Source organism: Mizuhopecten yessoensis, unplaced genomic scaffold (assembly GCF_002113885.1).
Source record: "Mizuhopecten yessoensis strain PY_sf001 unplaced genomic scaffold, ASM211388v2 scaffold4443, whole genome shotgun sequence".
NCBI lineage: Eukaryota > Metazoa > Mollusca > Bivalvia > Pectinida > Pectinidae > Mizuhopecten > Mizuhopecten yessoensis.
The window spans coordinates 82,215-98,390 of NW_018405549.1; the positions used below are offsets into that span (position 1 = coordinate 82,215).

Consider the following 16,176-nt stretch of genomic DNA (forward strand, 5'->3'; position numbering starts at 1 on the left):
AAACAAACAAACAAACAAACAAACAAACAAAAGATTAAACTATTACATTGTTGTTTATTTCGATTCTCTATATATAATTTGAGGATTGGAAGTTGTGTCAGCGACACATTGTTTTTTTTTGTTGCAGAAATGACACATAATTATTGTAATTCCTTAAATCACTGGTCGTATTGAGTTGTTGATTCAAAGTGAAGCATATGTACATCATTTCAATATATATTTTATTTGATTTTAACAAAAGGAATGGGCAATTGTTATGATAATATCATAAACCCTCTCTCTATCACACAATAACTCATCTTAATTATACTTTATTGCATTTCACATCTTAGTATTATGTTTCTACCTTCTTGTGACATTGTTTTCTTATATGTGTAGTATGTATATTTTTATGAATGATATATTATGTATTTTATTACCTAGCGCAATCCAGATGCAATTTTTAGGCAAATATCTCAAATCATATATAAAATCTGAATGATGACAACTCAAGGATGACTGCTAGCTACTTTTCACGCGTACCGCCTATGCAAAAGAGCTTCATTTCGAAATTTGTGAAAAATACTTATACTTATAAATCATAACATATGTACAATAAAGCTGACTGTGGTGATACCATCCAGCTAACGCCGAGGTGAAAGGTGATTCTAGCGATAACACTTTTACACAAATCATCGCTAGTGAGTGTCTTTGGTAAGGTGTGAAATTACATATACAAACAAACTTGTAAATCTGAGTAAGTTGTTCAATCTGTTGAGTTGATACAGCATGGCTTGTTTACATCCGTATACAGTAAACAATGTGTATGGGAAATCGCTCCTCTACACTGGGAACATAAGTAATTGTTTTTTATTGCTGTTCAATCAAGTACTGTACTCCATTTCATTGAATTGGAAATTTTAACGTCCCATCTACGCCCGCGTTTATGCACTGGGTAGTCTAGTTATCTTTGTAAGTGTGTACTAACACAAGTCTTGTGTCTTTTAAGAATAAAAAAATACTCGCCTGTTCCTATATTTGGTCCCAAACCTACGTTAGAAATGAGGAGAGTTAGAAATTGTCGCCGTAACTGTCAGCACTCAAACTAACGTACGAGATATGGTTTAAAAACACATTGATATGTATATCAATACGGATTATAAAAACTCTGACCATAAAACCTATTTTTGTAGCTGGAATAAACATTTCTTGTAGAGTAGAGGAGACCGGGCATGTCCAGCCCATTAAAGTCGTTCTCGACAGTAAGGCATTTGTTGACATTTATGTAAATATAACCCTCTGGAAGAAAAAAATCATACCTTTCATGAAATAATAACAAAATGACAAACACCTGCGTATCAGAAGAATCCTTTAACCTTTTTTTCTACCAGGAGTTTTGATGGCCGAATGTGGCCGCCTTTGGGCAAGCTCGAACAGACAGTCTGCGGCAAGTTAGACCCATGTTTGAATCAGCATAATAATGACGTCTTGGACAATACAACGTCAGACTATCCCGTCACTGACACGACTTTCTAGACATCCCATGTGTTACAGCGATACGAAAGTCAATGCTAGGTGTTTTTTGTTTATGTATATCGTCATGTGAAGCTGTCAGTTTGTTACACGTATGACATGAAAAATAAGAATTCGGTTTACAGAAAATTCGGAAATCTAGAAAGTACTGAGGTAATGATCTTTTTACTCTCCCAAAAGTTACTTTCTCCATTTAAATAATTATATACTTGAGTTTCCACGGCAATTGTTACGTGTAACATTCACGTCAAAAGTCAAGTGAACGGCTAAGGTACTCAAAAGTTCTAAATATTTGCTCAATACCCAAAATATCAGGAGTGTCCCAACTTGCCCTAAGGCTTAACTTGCCCCAGTCTCCCTTATTATTTTCAGATTGTTTTACTCCTGTATGATATCTAGTGATTGATAATGGTATAAGTAAAAACACCTAAACACCATTGAACGAATGACTAGCCCTGTAAAAGGCGTTAAACACTGGTTTGATCGGTGTTGACTTGAACCTCCAAGCTTTCGATATGACTTTGAGCTTGAGCAGGCGTGACGTCATTTCCGCCGTTGACACCTTGTCCTTGACTCTCCATGCCTGCTGTGTTTGTGATGTCACTGTGTTGATATAGCATCATCATTACAGCCAGGTAATACAACACACTGACGGCAAACATACACGTGGACCCGAGACCGGAGAGCACGAGGGAAGAAGGGGTGTACAGTTGAATCTTCGGATCATTGTATCGAATAATGCTTCCCATTTCTGCCAGTACTTCTCCCAGATTAGCCCACTCCAATGAAGCTATTTCAAAAAGATAAAATAAATAAAGGTATTTATACCTGTTTTATTATTTCTTGTAATCTAAAAAGCTATACTTGTTCAGAGAAGAGAAATTACTGAAAAAATGTTTTTCTGTGATGCAAATATTTTCTCAGTAGTTTGGCAAGAGGCAAATGCGAGAATTTCAACAGGTAAACAAATGCCTTCATTTTCAGTTAATTGAAAAATTGAAGTAAATTAAATCGCACGTTGTGGTAATATGTGTAATAACGGATTTATATATCCATATATATATATATGCAAACAGCTTAGTGCTTATCATTTACATCAACTATTCAGTATTCAGATTGACAAATACTTTCATCAATGGGGAATCCAACAATAACAATCGGTCAGTAATTATGTTATAATTATGACGTAACATTAGTAATGACGTCACGATCAACATTCCGGAAATAGTTGAGGTTTGAATTCTGTTTAGTTGGGGTGGTATACACCTCCATGGTTCTTGAGACAAGTTTGATTTTAACTGCTTCGCAATCGTAGATCATATGAAATTTGTCTCTAGAACCATTTAGGTTGATACCTGAAAAACCTCATAAGATGTAGGACTCAATCTGCGAACCACGAATGTATCACTCCACTGTGCTAGGTCTGCTTCGCTCGCCAAGGGTTTCGACCTGGTCTTGCTACTCTTAGGTAGATCGTACCTTATCGTAACCCTTGGCCAGCAAAGATGGTGGTAAATTGAAACAGTATCAATGAAATGCGACTGTAGCAGTTCAATGTAGACAAGTTAGCTGCCAATTATCTGTTTTTGGTTGTTTTTGTTTTTGTCAAATTAAGTAATTCCCAACAGATTGAACTCCATTGAAGGTAGAGTAAAACAAGACACTTAGTCAATACTTTAAAATATAATAAATATCAAATTATTCACTGAACAAACATGAATTGGATTAAATATTGTATAGATGCGACAGGAAATGTTTATTATTGTTTTAAAGATATATAAGTATTGATGCAGGTGTGTCCTCCTGTTTGAAGAAACATTGGAAACGAAGGTGAATCTAGTGTTCCAAATCCATCATATTCTTCAATATTCTGGGAAACAAAGAGAAACGAACAAACCCTTGGCACGATCTAAGCTTAAGAGACCGGGTAGCATGAAAGATAATAACATATCAAGATTGAAAATAAAGTAGTAATGGCTATTGCAGAATACAATATGTGTGGTTTATAATTATATGTATTACACATCTATATTGCTGTTAAAAAAAAATCAAATTTATATAAAATTGACTTTCGAGTAAAATGTATTAATAGTTGTTTGCTGACTTTCCTTCAATGATGTTTAAAGTTATAAATGTATATTAACATGCGGAAATAATTCTGATAATTCAAAATTCACAAATATTTAAATTTTTCACTAGGGCATCAATGTTTGACGATGCGACTATTTTGAGTCTACACTATTCTAAGGATTACTTCGCCTTGGTGAGGTAATACGCACACACACACACACACACTTAAAACAACTCTAGGAAAGACTGCGTGTGTCCTGTTTCCGTGTATGACAGATTGCTCTCATTACTGCTAGGTTGCCCTGGTAAGGCTGTAAGCGTCTACAAAACTAATATATCATATATACATATGTAGACACTACAAATGCATTCAGCTTTTAAGCGGCGTCTCTAACACAGTACACAAATACTGGAAGCCACTTCATTTTCGCGAGAGATTATTTTCACTATAGATTAATTTGTTATGTTTTCGTGGCAAATTTTAATTTTCGTGAATATTTTTTCTAGTGATTATTACTTCTTGCATTGAAATATTATACTCTCCATCGCGAATAACTATATGTATATAGATCCTTAAATAATTTTAACGTGATCTAAAGTATCTAATATATAAAATGTTAAATATTTTTTATTTGCTCTATGCATAATGGTTAATTGTACTTAGAATTCTACCGTTATTGACAATAGAGATGTGAACGTGTTCATCAAGCTTTCCTAAAGTAATGATAACATATATTTTGTGTAACATTAGCTACAAGCACAGTCTTTGTTATGTATTATGTAGGTTTGTATTATACTTCATTGTATACATCTGCTATACATAGAACGAGCGTTATTTACGCCAGAAATCGCTTTAAGTACATTGTTTAGACAGTTTTACAAATGACTTGGGACTCAGTTTGTACAAATTATACTGTGCATTATTGTCAAAATATTTTTTGAGTAGCACGTACATACGGCATACGATACTTGATCATATAAATGATGGCTAGGATCAAGCATTAGAAGAGAGACTGAAACAAGGGAAGGATAGGAATAATGTTATTTACACCAAATGTAAGAATTGTTGATGGGACTAAGGATAAATAGCGTATATCACCCGAGGGTGTAGAATTAAGGTAAAAACTGAGGTTCTGACACCAAATTGTGCACCCGAGGCTAGAATGTTCTCCCAACTCTTAAACATTTTCTTATGTAAAACAATACATAAACAATACAATGCTTCATCTAATATAGCCAAACGTTTAGCGTAAAAAACGTCTCTTGACTGTTGCAATCTGGCCGTCGGCAATTGACACCAGCTGAAGAACATAAGAATTGTGCACAAGCTAGGCTACCTACGATATACCGTACTATTTTCTGATCTTTCCAGATATGACATAAGCTTGTGTATCGAAAGACCCACTCTGAAAGTGTATCCAACTCAGCATACTATCATTTTGTCCATTGCCCATCCTCGATATCCCGGTGTTACGCTTACCTTCGCTCTCCAGTAAAAGTGAACGTAACACCTGAATATCGTGGATGCCCATTGTCTGGCGTAATTTTCCACAGAATCCATAAGTATTTTGCAATTAACATTCTTATTGATAGCAGGTATCTCTCGATGCATAAAAACCCTTCATGAAAAGCTCTCGTATGTTTGCAAACTTACAACACATGGTTTTAAAAGATGCAAGTTGATGAAGACAATGGACAAGTTAGAAAACAAAATTAATACTATACTTCATATGAGAAAGATGGACAGGACAAAAATGGAGATGAGAAACCTGTACATTGCAACAGGTGTAAATATGATGGCAAGGACTAGGGATAAGAAAACTTTACATAGAAAACGAAGGGCGGTTGAGATCAGGTAAATACTACTTTACCTGATATAAGAAGGACTGTGGCGCACACCAGTGTGACAGCGTACCGTAGCTTTGTTTGTGTTTTCCACGTGTAAAGAAGGAATCCAGTGCCAGCCAATCCCGCGATATTAAATAACAATGCAAATACCTCAATGGTCTGTTCTCCTACTCGTCTGGCGAGCCACGTCTCTGAAAATATATATTACGTGTTAGAAGATGAGCGTAACACACTCATAGATGACTGCACAATTAAAATTTAATGAATTACACTACATCATACAGCTTTTTTGTCCTTCTAGGACTTATCGATGATGCTAGCTAGGGGCCAAAAAATTGGAAATTCAAATTGTCTGAACTACTGTTGAAACAGAGGGACATGTGTGAAAAACCTCCGAATTTAACCATGAAGAGAAGTACTTGTATACAAATTTGTATACATAGACCTTCATTTATCGTAGCACCCTCGTTAAAAGAAAAAAAAGTCGGAGTGATGATTTGGCTGCATTGGTATTTATCTTGAAAATCACAGCAGGAAACATTTTCATGATCATGTTTTGTTTAATTACCTCCATTTATATCTGTTTAGGCATGGAGTTTGAGGAAAGTTTTACTTGTAGAAATTATTAACAAGAAAATCAAGGAAAGAAATTCAAAGAGTTACAAACAAATCCAATTATTGCAGTTTTTTTTATTACATCGCAACTTCGTGTTTTTAGGTTGGAGATCAGAGTGTCACCTGGAATGAAGGAGATACCAGCACAACACATCATGAAACTTGATAAAATCCGGAGAATTTAATGTAATTATTTTCTTTTGTAATATTTTTAATTTATTTACTTATTTTTTTCTGTATTTAGAAAAAAAAACTTCATTTCATGCAATGTGAAATGAACATGACATTCATGGCAGATGTAGCTTGATACGTTTTGTGTTTATCTATAAGCAACTCAATCTCCATTCTTAGACACATCGCATATACATATGATCAGATATGCTTTTAGTATGATATCGGTGGGTTCAATGATCATATAAAACTCGAGATATGTGAACTGATCAATAGAAAAGCATTCTAAGTGTCATCCACGTGTGTGTGACATGTTCCCCCAACACTTTGTCTATCATGAGTGTGGAAACCTTTGTAGGAAAGCGTTCTCACCAAGCTTTATTCACATGGATATTACGGAAGGAAACCCCAGATTAGAGTCGACCACTCATATGTGATATCTAGACAGATAAATCTCAACCCGAGGGTCATTACACCCATAATATTATCTTATACCATGAGTAGTATTGACAGACGAGGCTAGTACCTGTTGGTAGACAAGGCTAGTCCGAGTGCTAAACTTCGCAAATCTTATACAGAGAATTGATATTTCTCCGTCCGCATCACACAATTTTTTTAGGGCTTTTCACTTGTGGTGAAAAGACCTTTTGTTTTTGTTGTTTCTTATTCGTCTTCTTATCATTATTGTTCTGTCATGATTTTGTGGTCACCTTATCTTTTGATTGGTAGCAGAGATATTTATACTCTTGCAAGTATATTATAGACCAAGGTCAAAAGGTGTCATTGCTACATTTTCAAGTAGGTCAAAAATCCTATATAGCCGCCATGACGTCATAGTCCAAAATCTTAAAATGGCCATAACTCAAAAACTGTTCATTGTACAGCCGCCATGCAATTATATTATTTGTGGATTTTCGTTGGGGGTAACCTTTTCTCATGTCATGTTAAAACAAAAAAGGTCAAATCAAAATCCTCGCTGTTGGGTCAAAGGTCACCAACTTGTTAACTTTTTTTATTTTTCAAGATTTTTTAAAAAGAAATCTGCAGTTGATGAAGAAATATATTTTGATGATTTTGTCGTCTTCTGTTTTTATGTAGCATTTACCGTTAACATCTTACGCCATTTTGAATATTTCCTTTGATCTTTTTGAAAGGTCGACAATATGTTAAAACCGTTTTATTCTGATGATCTGCCACACAGACTTAATATAGTGTAGATAATTATGTTTGTCAAGACTACCTGCCGAATTTCTTGTCAACTCTTGTTTTGATCCCAAATCCAAGATGGCCGCCATGACGTCATATCCCTTTTTTCCCTGATTGCAATTACTCTTGGACGAATGAAACCATCAATTTCATCTTTGGGTATGTTATGGAGACCAACAAGGTAAAAGTCATGAAACATTTTTGTGTTTAAGGTCTACTTCCGGTTCTCAAGTTCTTTAAAGTGTAGAGTCTTGATATTTGATATATGAGATGCTGAGATGTTTAGCTATCACGTTTGACCTTGATCAATGTCAAATGTCTAAAAAAAAAAGTAAATATCTAATGAAAACAACGCTCACTTTCAGTACTATGGTTTATATTAACCTTTTTCTCCATAGATGGTAAAGACCATGAGGTTCAAAAATAATATGTTTGTTATCAGAGATCAAATCAGTCCTAGCGGTGAAAAGCCCGTCAAATTGTTATTCAACAATTTCTGATTGTAATTGTTTATTTTTCTTCAACACTTTCCTTCCGTAAGATATGCTGTCATAATAATGTAATGGTTAGTCTAAAGTTAGGCGCCATCACCAAGGGCACATGCAATGTGTGAGAAAATTGATAACGCTTCCTGGTTACACTGCATAAATTGATGACGCGATGGTGACGTTTTCAAAATGCAAATGCGTGTAAGGTAAGGATAGGAATATCTGTTCCCTAGCAATAACGAGAAAGAACCTGTCAAATAATAACTAAACTACAGGATGTTGGTTTTGAAAAAAATCGCTGTAAATGTAACATAAAATTAGAACACACTGAAGCTACGATGTGAAGGATAAAAGCACTCTGACTAGGCTAGGCTTAAGATAAAATTATTGAAGTGTAAATGAAACCATTGTACAAACTATTTGAGTAATGTGAAATTAAGGATGTATTCTTCTGATGTTTCAATCACGTTCAAGTCTCGTTTTGATCTGGTGTAACGGGTTTTTGTAATATTTAACAAATTATGATCAAGTTTACTAGCAAACACGCATCTGAAAAAGATGTCAAAAAACTATATGCCTGTTGTTTGTTTTTTTAACAAAAATTAAAACAAAAATACCAATTCGGCGGCCATTTTGAAAAAGTGTATTAATGTGTATTTCTTGAGCTTCAAAAAAGGCCAAAATTTCACCTTTTTTGACACTAGATTGATCACTAAAATTGTCGTTGTGTCGCCATTTTTAATTGTAGCAGGTTCAATTTTGCTGTACAACTTTATTATGTTTAATTTGATAAAAATTATATGCAACAAACTGGAAAATTATACATTATTGGTATTCTTTTTACATATTTAGTGCAACTGAAGCACTTTTGATTTTTGACCCCGAAAAAGGTAAAACATAACACAAATGATAATTGGACAAAAAAAGAAGCACACTGACTCCCGATTTTTGTGGATGTTTCAGAAAGAGAAACGTATTTTCTTTTAATCTGCAAAAAATGGTAAAAAAATGAGTACTTTTTCATTAAAAAATAGGGGGTAGGGGGTAACTAAAATCCGCTTTCTGAGTTAAAAGAATAAGATTAAGAAATGTTACTTCCATATTCTTTTACTTCTCAGAGGTGTACATCCTTAAGGAAAGTTTAATAAAACTAAAATCATTTGATAACTAAAATTTAAATGAAATTATCAAAACGCAAATGTAAACATTAGAATTAAGCTGAAACATGATATTCAAAATGAAAATATGAAAAATAATATGAAAATATGATAATTAATATGACTCTTACCTGAGAAGACGGACATTGTGGTATTTGCGTGAGTGTTGTGATCACCATACCGTTCCGACATGGACTGCGTGTAACATCGCCGAGAGTCACAGGCCTGAAGATAGAACCAGCCAAAATTGATGGTACCATGTACCACCTTGTTCTTGGCATCGTTGTAAACATTAGGTCCCTTGACAGTAAACATCCAGGGGCTGAAACGTCCTATCGTGTTCAGTAGCGTCCCAAACGCCAACACAACAGCGGATCCATAAACAACTTTCTTAGAAAACATGGCGGTATGTATCGCGACTATGTGTGTAGCTGTAAAAAGAACAAAGTCTGCTTTGCTAGGTCACGTCACGCTATTACGATTCAGTAGTAAAGCTTTTGTTTCGTATAGCTATTGTCATTGTCACGGATGTTTAATTTGTGTATCGTTTGACGTGGCCCGCAGCGCACAGGTAACAGTATAGCAATAGTGTGTGTATCAGAAGAACGTTTATAAATTAGTTATGTATTAAGATACTTTACCTTTGTTTATGCATTCCATATACAGGTCAAAATTGATTCGTCATTTACGGCTCGGCGCGTCTCTGTCAGCGTGGTAAAAAGACAGCCATAAATAAGATGAGTTGGCAGTATCATTCATCACTGTACATACACACATATATAAAGAGGGGAAAAGAGAGAGAGATGGCTACAATACAATGTATTGTTTAGACGATATATAATATATTCATTTCTTACCATGTATCACGAAATCTGGAATTGTGTAATTTCATTATATATTCAAATTGGAAATATGGACTTTCAATTTTGAGGTTTCATTTGTAATTAATTCCTTTTTATACAATAAAAGATACTCCAAATACGTCTGAAAATTCCAAACAGATTGTAAATACAATACCTTGTGGTAGATATGTATCCCTTAATTACTTGATCCTTGATGATAATCAAGAGAGAAAATTCCCTCAGTTAATTTATAAAAAGAATAATCACTGACTTTAATATATTAATGATAAACAACTTAATTCGAATAAACATAATATTAAACAATAAACAGATTAAATATAACTATATTTTGCATATGTCGACGAATTAAAAATAAATCAATTATTAAGAATAAGTTAAGACCTACAGTTTGAGAAAAGTTGAAAACAAATTATTTGCAGTTGTCTAATAACTAAAAAGCTTTAAACTAAATTTCTAGGTCTTCAAGTCTTTAGAATCTCACATCAGATAAGTTCAAGGAATCAAATTTCTTATATTGCTGTTTCTATTTGTAGCATTAGGATATCACAACTTTGTTCAAGCGAGTAACTATACTAGAATACCTTCGCTTAGGTATCGAGAGTTTTCATTTTAATACAAAAAATACATATTTTTACATAATTATGTTTTTTATGATGTTTTTAAATATATTACAAGTAATAGAGTGTTTAAACCAATAACGACTGACAGTCTTTCACCAGCTTAGTAGTTCGACGATCTCTCCAACATTTTGTTAATATGGAACTAGATGTAATTAACACCATTAACTCATTCGCCCCTGAAATTTCATAATGAACTATTTCAACCTTTGAATAATTGTTGATATTTATTTCCCATTGTGAATGCCCGTTACCCCACCCCAATTTAGCTCATCGTCGTTCCTATTGGCTACCCCTCCCTTCCCACCTCTTAACCAACTCTATTTCGTTAAATTTGGGCACTACTCCACATTGAAACCTGGGTACATGTATGTATGTATGTATGTATGTATGATGTATGTATGTATGTATGTATGTATGTATGTATGTATGTATGTATGTATGTATGTATGTATGTATGTATGTATGTATGTATGTATGTATGTATGTATGTATTTACTTTAAATGTGTATATGTATTAATTGTATGCATTAACCATATGGGTTGATAAATGTACTAAAAGTATGTATAAATTTATATGTTTGTATCAAATGTAAGTATCAAGTGTATTCTGGTATGTATGAGCGTGCATGCGTGCGTGACAACATCAAATCTCAACTTTCGATACCAAACTCACTCTTACAATCATTGCTGATTGGCATGTAATTGACAAGCAATTAACGTGTGCACTTGGTGAATATCGTTTTCGATTGTGTGACATCCGCTAATAGCTTTTCCTTTATAATCAGTTATCCGGTATCTACTGTATTATCCTGAGGATAGCCTCACGGTTCCCTCTCTACTTTTAAAACTACTCCGTATGTATTTAAGCATCTACTCTTGTTTTCAATCATATCTGTGTTTGTTAACCTCAGTGGTAGTTTTTAATTCTAATTTGGGTATGCAATACTTGTTTGCATCAAATCTCACATGTTGCTGTTCATCCGGACAACCAATTCCTGTATTCCATATTCCTTATTTGTGTCACCGCATTAGAACTGGTATGCATGGGACCAGAGCTTGTCTTCCACATTCCAAAAAGAGGGTCACTCTATTCTTCCTTTTGATGATAAACTCGTTTTGGTTTTATAATCTGAGATCACTCCCAATTATCATGTTTTTATTTTTGACATGTGAAGGCTATATAAATGCAACTGTCAATCTCAAGCAAAAACAGCAAACAATCCTTGTAAGTTATAACTTTCACATCGTATTTTTGTATTTGTTCATTTGTTCCATATTATCTTTTTACATTTTGTGGTTGGTATACTTGATATATCGCTGTGGAGACGTTGAACTGAACCCCGGTCTGTCAGTGAACGACTCCAATTTTATGCCATCCCATAGTACTGTGTCATTTGATAACAGGTGTGATCTGTCAATGGTTCATTATAATGTACAAAGTCTGTTATCTAAAATAGATTTTATCATGTCTGAACTTGAAAATTTTGATATAATTTCTATTACTGAAACATTGCTGAACTCTGCAACAGAAACATCTGATGGTTTGCTATCTGATAGATTCCACCCACCATTCCTAAATAGTAGATACAACCGCATTGGCGGAGGCATAGCTGTGTATGCGAAAAGAAATATAAATGTTCATAGACGTAATGATTTAGAAGTTATGAATCTTGAATGTATTTGGCTACAGTTAAGAATAATCAAGATTAACATCCTCATTGGAACTTTTTATAGACCTCCAAACTCTAGTAATGAACTATGGCATCTTATAGAACACTCTATAGACCTAGCAATTGATACGAATATAAGTAACATTTTCATAACGGGGGACTTTAATGAAAATCTATTGAACTCTATAGGTACTAACAGGCCAGTACGTATCAATGATATACTTAGTCGTTATTCGTTGACGCAATTAGTGGAGGAACCTACAAACTTCACGGAATTATCTTCTTCTTTACTTGATTTATTTTTAGTTAACAACGTGAACATAATTAAAAGAGTATCAGTTGGCGAATCTTTTCTATCAGCTATAGACAGATATCATTGCCCTATATATATATACCTAGATATCCCTAAATGCGCATGCAATTATACCTTTAAAAGGAAAATATGGTTATATAATCAGGGCGATTATCATTTGTTCAATACCAAACTTGGGGCAATCGACTGGCGAGTCAATATAGAAAATTCCTCTCTACAAGATGCAGTAAACTTCTTAACCGAATCCATACTAGCATGTGCTTTAGTTTCAATCCCTAACAAATTAATTACTGTCCGTTCTCAAGATTCCCCTTGGATGCACAATAACATAAGAACATTAATAAGGTCACGAAAACCTATCCATAGAAAAGCTAAGCGTACTCATAACCAAGTTCATTGGAATATGTTTTAACAGTTAAGAAATTCTTGTGTTGATGCTTTAAGAAAAGCTAAGGCATAATATTTTAGTAAACTAGCTGATAAACTTAAGCTTACAAAATCCTCTTCACGTGAATGGTGGACAATAGCTAACAAGTTTACTGGGTTTTCAAAGAAATCTTCTTCTATTCCTCCTTTATTATGTAATGACGTGGCAATTAACGATGATCAATGAAAGCTGAAGCATTTAACACCTACTTCTCAGAACAGTCCACTATAAAAAGTTCACAAGCTACACTTCCTTCAGAAAATGCATTTCCTCTCCCACATCTAGACACACTCAATATAACACCACAATATGTCAGCGATGCAATCAGTGTTCTTAAAGTTTCAAAGGCACCGGACCTGACTTAATACACGGTTAACTTTTAAAAGAAGGGAAAAATAAATTATGTGAGCCACTTTGTTGTATTTTCAATAAGTCTATAAATGACAGTTTTTATCCAGACATTTGGAAAATTGCTAATGTGACACCCGGTTTTAAAAAAGGTGACAAAACTATTCTGTTTGATTACAGACCCATTTCTCTCATAAGTATTGTCGGTAAGCTAACGGAACATTTTTTTTTAAAATATATGTACAATTTTCCCAGAGAAAAACATTTTTTTACAGAACACCAGTCTGGTTTTAACCCTCGGTGACTCTGCTGTAAATCAAGTACTTTATATTACAAATGAAATAAGAAAACTTTATATTCTGGTAAAGAAATTCGTGTAGTCTTCTGTGATATACGTAAAGCGTTCGACAGAGTTTGGCATGAAGGGTTGATATACAAGCTGAAATTAGCGTGTTTATCGGATAAAATTATCAAATGGTTTGAAAGTTATCTGAAAAACAGAAAGCAAAGGATAGATTTGGGCGGGAAGTTTTTAGATCTCAAAAATATTTCGGCAGGTGTTCCGCAGGGATCAATACTTGGGCCTTTACTATTTCTTGTTTACATAAACGATATTATTGTTCATCTAAGATGTAAAGTTGAACTTTTTGCAGACGATATATCTCTTTACATAATAGTGGGCGATCCCAAGGTAGCTAGAAATTTGTTAAATAATGATTTTAATACCATTCAAGAATGGGCTGATAAATGGCTGGTAACTTTTAATCCAAACAAAACAGAAAGTTTACTTATAAGTCGTAAAGTTTGGAAACCTGACCATGGTGATCTTTACTTAAAAAATAGTGTTACTTCTGAAGTGTCTAGTCACAAACATCTTGGTGTTTGGTTTTCGTCAAATCTTTCATGGCATGTTCATATAAATCATATGCTGGAATCTGCTTCAAAACGTCTAAATGTATTAAGAAAATTGAAATTCAAACTTGATAGAAATTCTTTACAAATAATGTATTTATCATTTGTTAGACCAATTCTGGAATACGCTGACATAGTCTGGGACAATATACCAAATTATCTAAGTGAGAAATTAGAAAGTGTGCAACTAGAGGCAGCCAGAATCGTTACAGGGGGTACCAAATTATCTAATATAGAACTTCTATATAGAGACCCCAAATGGGAAAAACTAGCAGATCGTCGTAAAAAACACAAATTAATACAGGATCATAAAATGGTCAACAAAATATCGCCGAACTATCTATCTTCTCTAGTCCCTTCAAGAATTTCCGACAATCATACATACAATACAAGTAGATCCGACTTACATCAGACTGTACAAACACGAACAAACTTATATAATGAATCTTTTTTTACCTTCTTCAATTCGCCTCTTGAATGAACTACCGCTAAATATTAGAGAAAATTCATCAGTTAAGGAAATAAAACTACATCTTGAATATAACAGTATCAGACATGCACCAAACTATTTTTATACTGGTGATCGCAAATGTCAAATATTCCATGCTAGACTCCGACTCAAATGCAGCTCATTAAACCAACATTTATTTCATAAAAACCTTTCTGACTCACCTTGTTGTGTTTGTGGCTTTCTGATAGAGGATAATCTTAATTTTTTATTTACTTGTGTTATTTATTCTCGTAACAGACAGCAGTACTTATCTGATATAATCTTAAAATACAATATGCATGACAATGTAGATGCTCTTTTATGGGGTGATCCCACACTAAATGATAGGGAAAATGCAGAAATATTAATTTCCGTGCAGAACTTTATCGTCAACAGCAGCTGATTTTAATGGATATTGCATATCTAAATTAGTTTTCCTTTACACCACTGAGGTAACTTTTTCTATGTGATTCCCTAGGAATCTTTATCAATCAATTTTCTTGTTATTCTTTACTAAGTAACAGCTCGTTGTCAATGTCTTTTACTACCAATCAAATAATGTATAGTTACTATTTTTCCATTATTTAAATGATGTTTTGTCCGTCTCATCAATGATGTGTGTAAATGTCCATGAAAATTGCTGCAACTGTACTAGAGGAGAGGAATTAATATAAGCTTATAGCTTGTTTTCCGATCCTCGTTGTATCTGTGCTGTATTTAATGTTGTGTGCAAGTGATGAAATAAAATATTGTTTAAACTAACCTTTGAATTGGGAAGAGTTCAAGTGTATATTCAGGGTGGAACGAGTTAATATTGTCATATTGTCAATCAGTCGGGGTAAGTATTCCAGCCTATACACAAATGATGTTATTACAATCAAAATCGTTACGGCGTCAACAAGTCGTGTTCAAAAAGAACACGCCTACAAACCGAACGGTTGTTTCAGCGTGTCACTCACTGTATCTGGCTCGTCGATTGGTCGAAAGAACGTTTGAGGTCGGTGTCGTCCTTGTAATCAAAAGCAGTGTACAACATTTTATTACCCCTTTGAGAAAAATCTAGGAATCTGATTGGTTAAAAACTACAGTGTACCAAACCGCATTCGTAAATCTCAGGGGGTATACGAAAATCTCAGGGGGTATACGGTCATGTCACGTGATTCTCGGCAGTAATACGGTGGAATTACATGATTTTACAAGGGGTATACGGGTCACGTGTCTTTGTATCTTGCGGCGGGGCAACGGGAGACAATTCGCATTCGTCGTCTGCTTCGCTATTTACAAAATGGCAAAACGTTTCGCTTCGCATACTGATGAGGAAATATTCACCAAAAGGGCTAACTATGTGCCACAAAACACACAAAAGTCGAACAGACGAGCGGCAAACATGCTGAGGACGTATTTAAAAGAAAAGAATCAGGAAGAACAGTTCGAGGAATTTGATAAAACGAAACTAAATGAGGTAG

General features: G+C 34.2%; 2 protein-coding genes across 2 annotated transcripts in view; one reads left to right on the forward strand and one right to left on the reverse strand.

The window, feature by feature from the left end:
* Nucleotides 1-34: 34 nt before the first annotated feature.
* LOC110449047 lies at nucleotides 35-9,658 on the reverse strand. Its single transcript, XM_021495619.1, has 3 exons — nucleotides 9,199-9,658; nucleotides 5,454-5,621; nucleotides 35-2,302 (listed from the first exon to the last, which is right to left on the reverse strand). Exons 1-3 carry the CDS (start codon nucleotides 9,467-9,469, stop codon nucleotides 1,980-1,982), a joined length of 762 nt encoding a protein of 253 aa, XP_021351294.1. The 5' UTR covers nucleotides 9,470-9,658; the 3' UTR covers nucleotides 35-1,979.
* LOC110449048 overlaps nucleotides 9,390-16,176 on the forward strand; it is a 25,598-nt gene continuing 18,811 nt past the window's right edge. The window contains exon 1 of the mRNA XM_021495620.1: nucleotides 9,390-9,473. Coding sequence (XP_021351295.1) covers nucleotides 9,468-9,473 — 6 coding nt within the window. The 5' untranslated portion in view covers nucleotides 9,390-9,467. The remainder of the gene's footprint in view (nucleotides 9,474-16,176) is intronic.

Bases quoted from the DNA above. Each gene is read 5' to 3' on its own strand.
- LOC110449047 (XM_021495619.1), bottom strand. From the start codon at position 9,469: ATGTTTTCTAAGAAAGTTGTTTATGGATCCGCTGTTGTGTTGGCGTTT. The intron at 5,622-9,198 runs GTAAGAGTCATA...ATATATTTTCAG, and splicing joins CACAATGTCCGTCTTCTCAG to AGACGTGGCTCGCCAGACGA. The intron at 2,303-5,453 runs GTAAAGTAGTAT...TTTTTGAAATAG, and splicing joins CACAGTCCTTCTTATATCAG to CTTCATTGGAGTGGGCTAAT.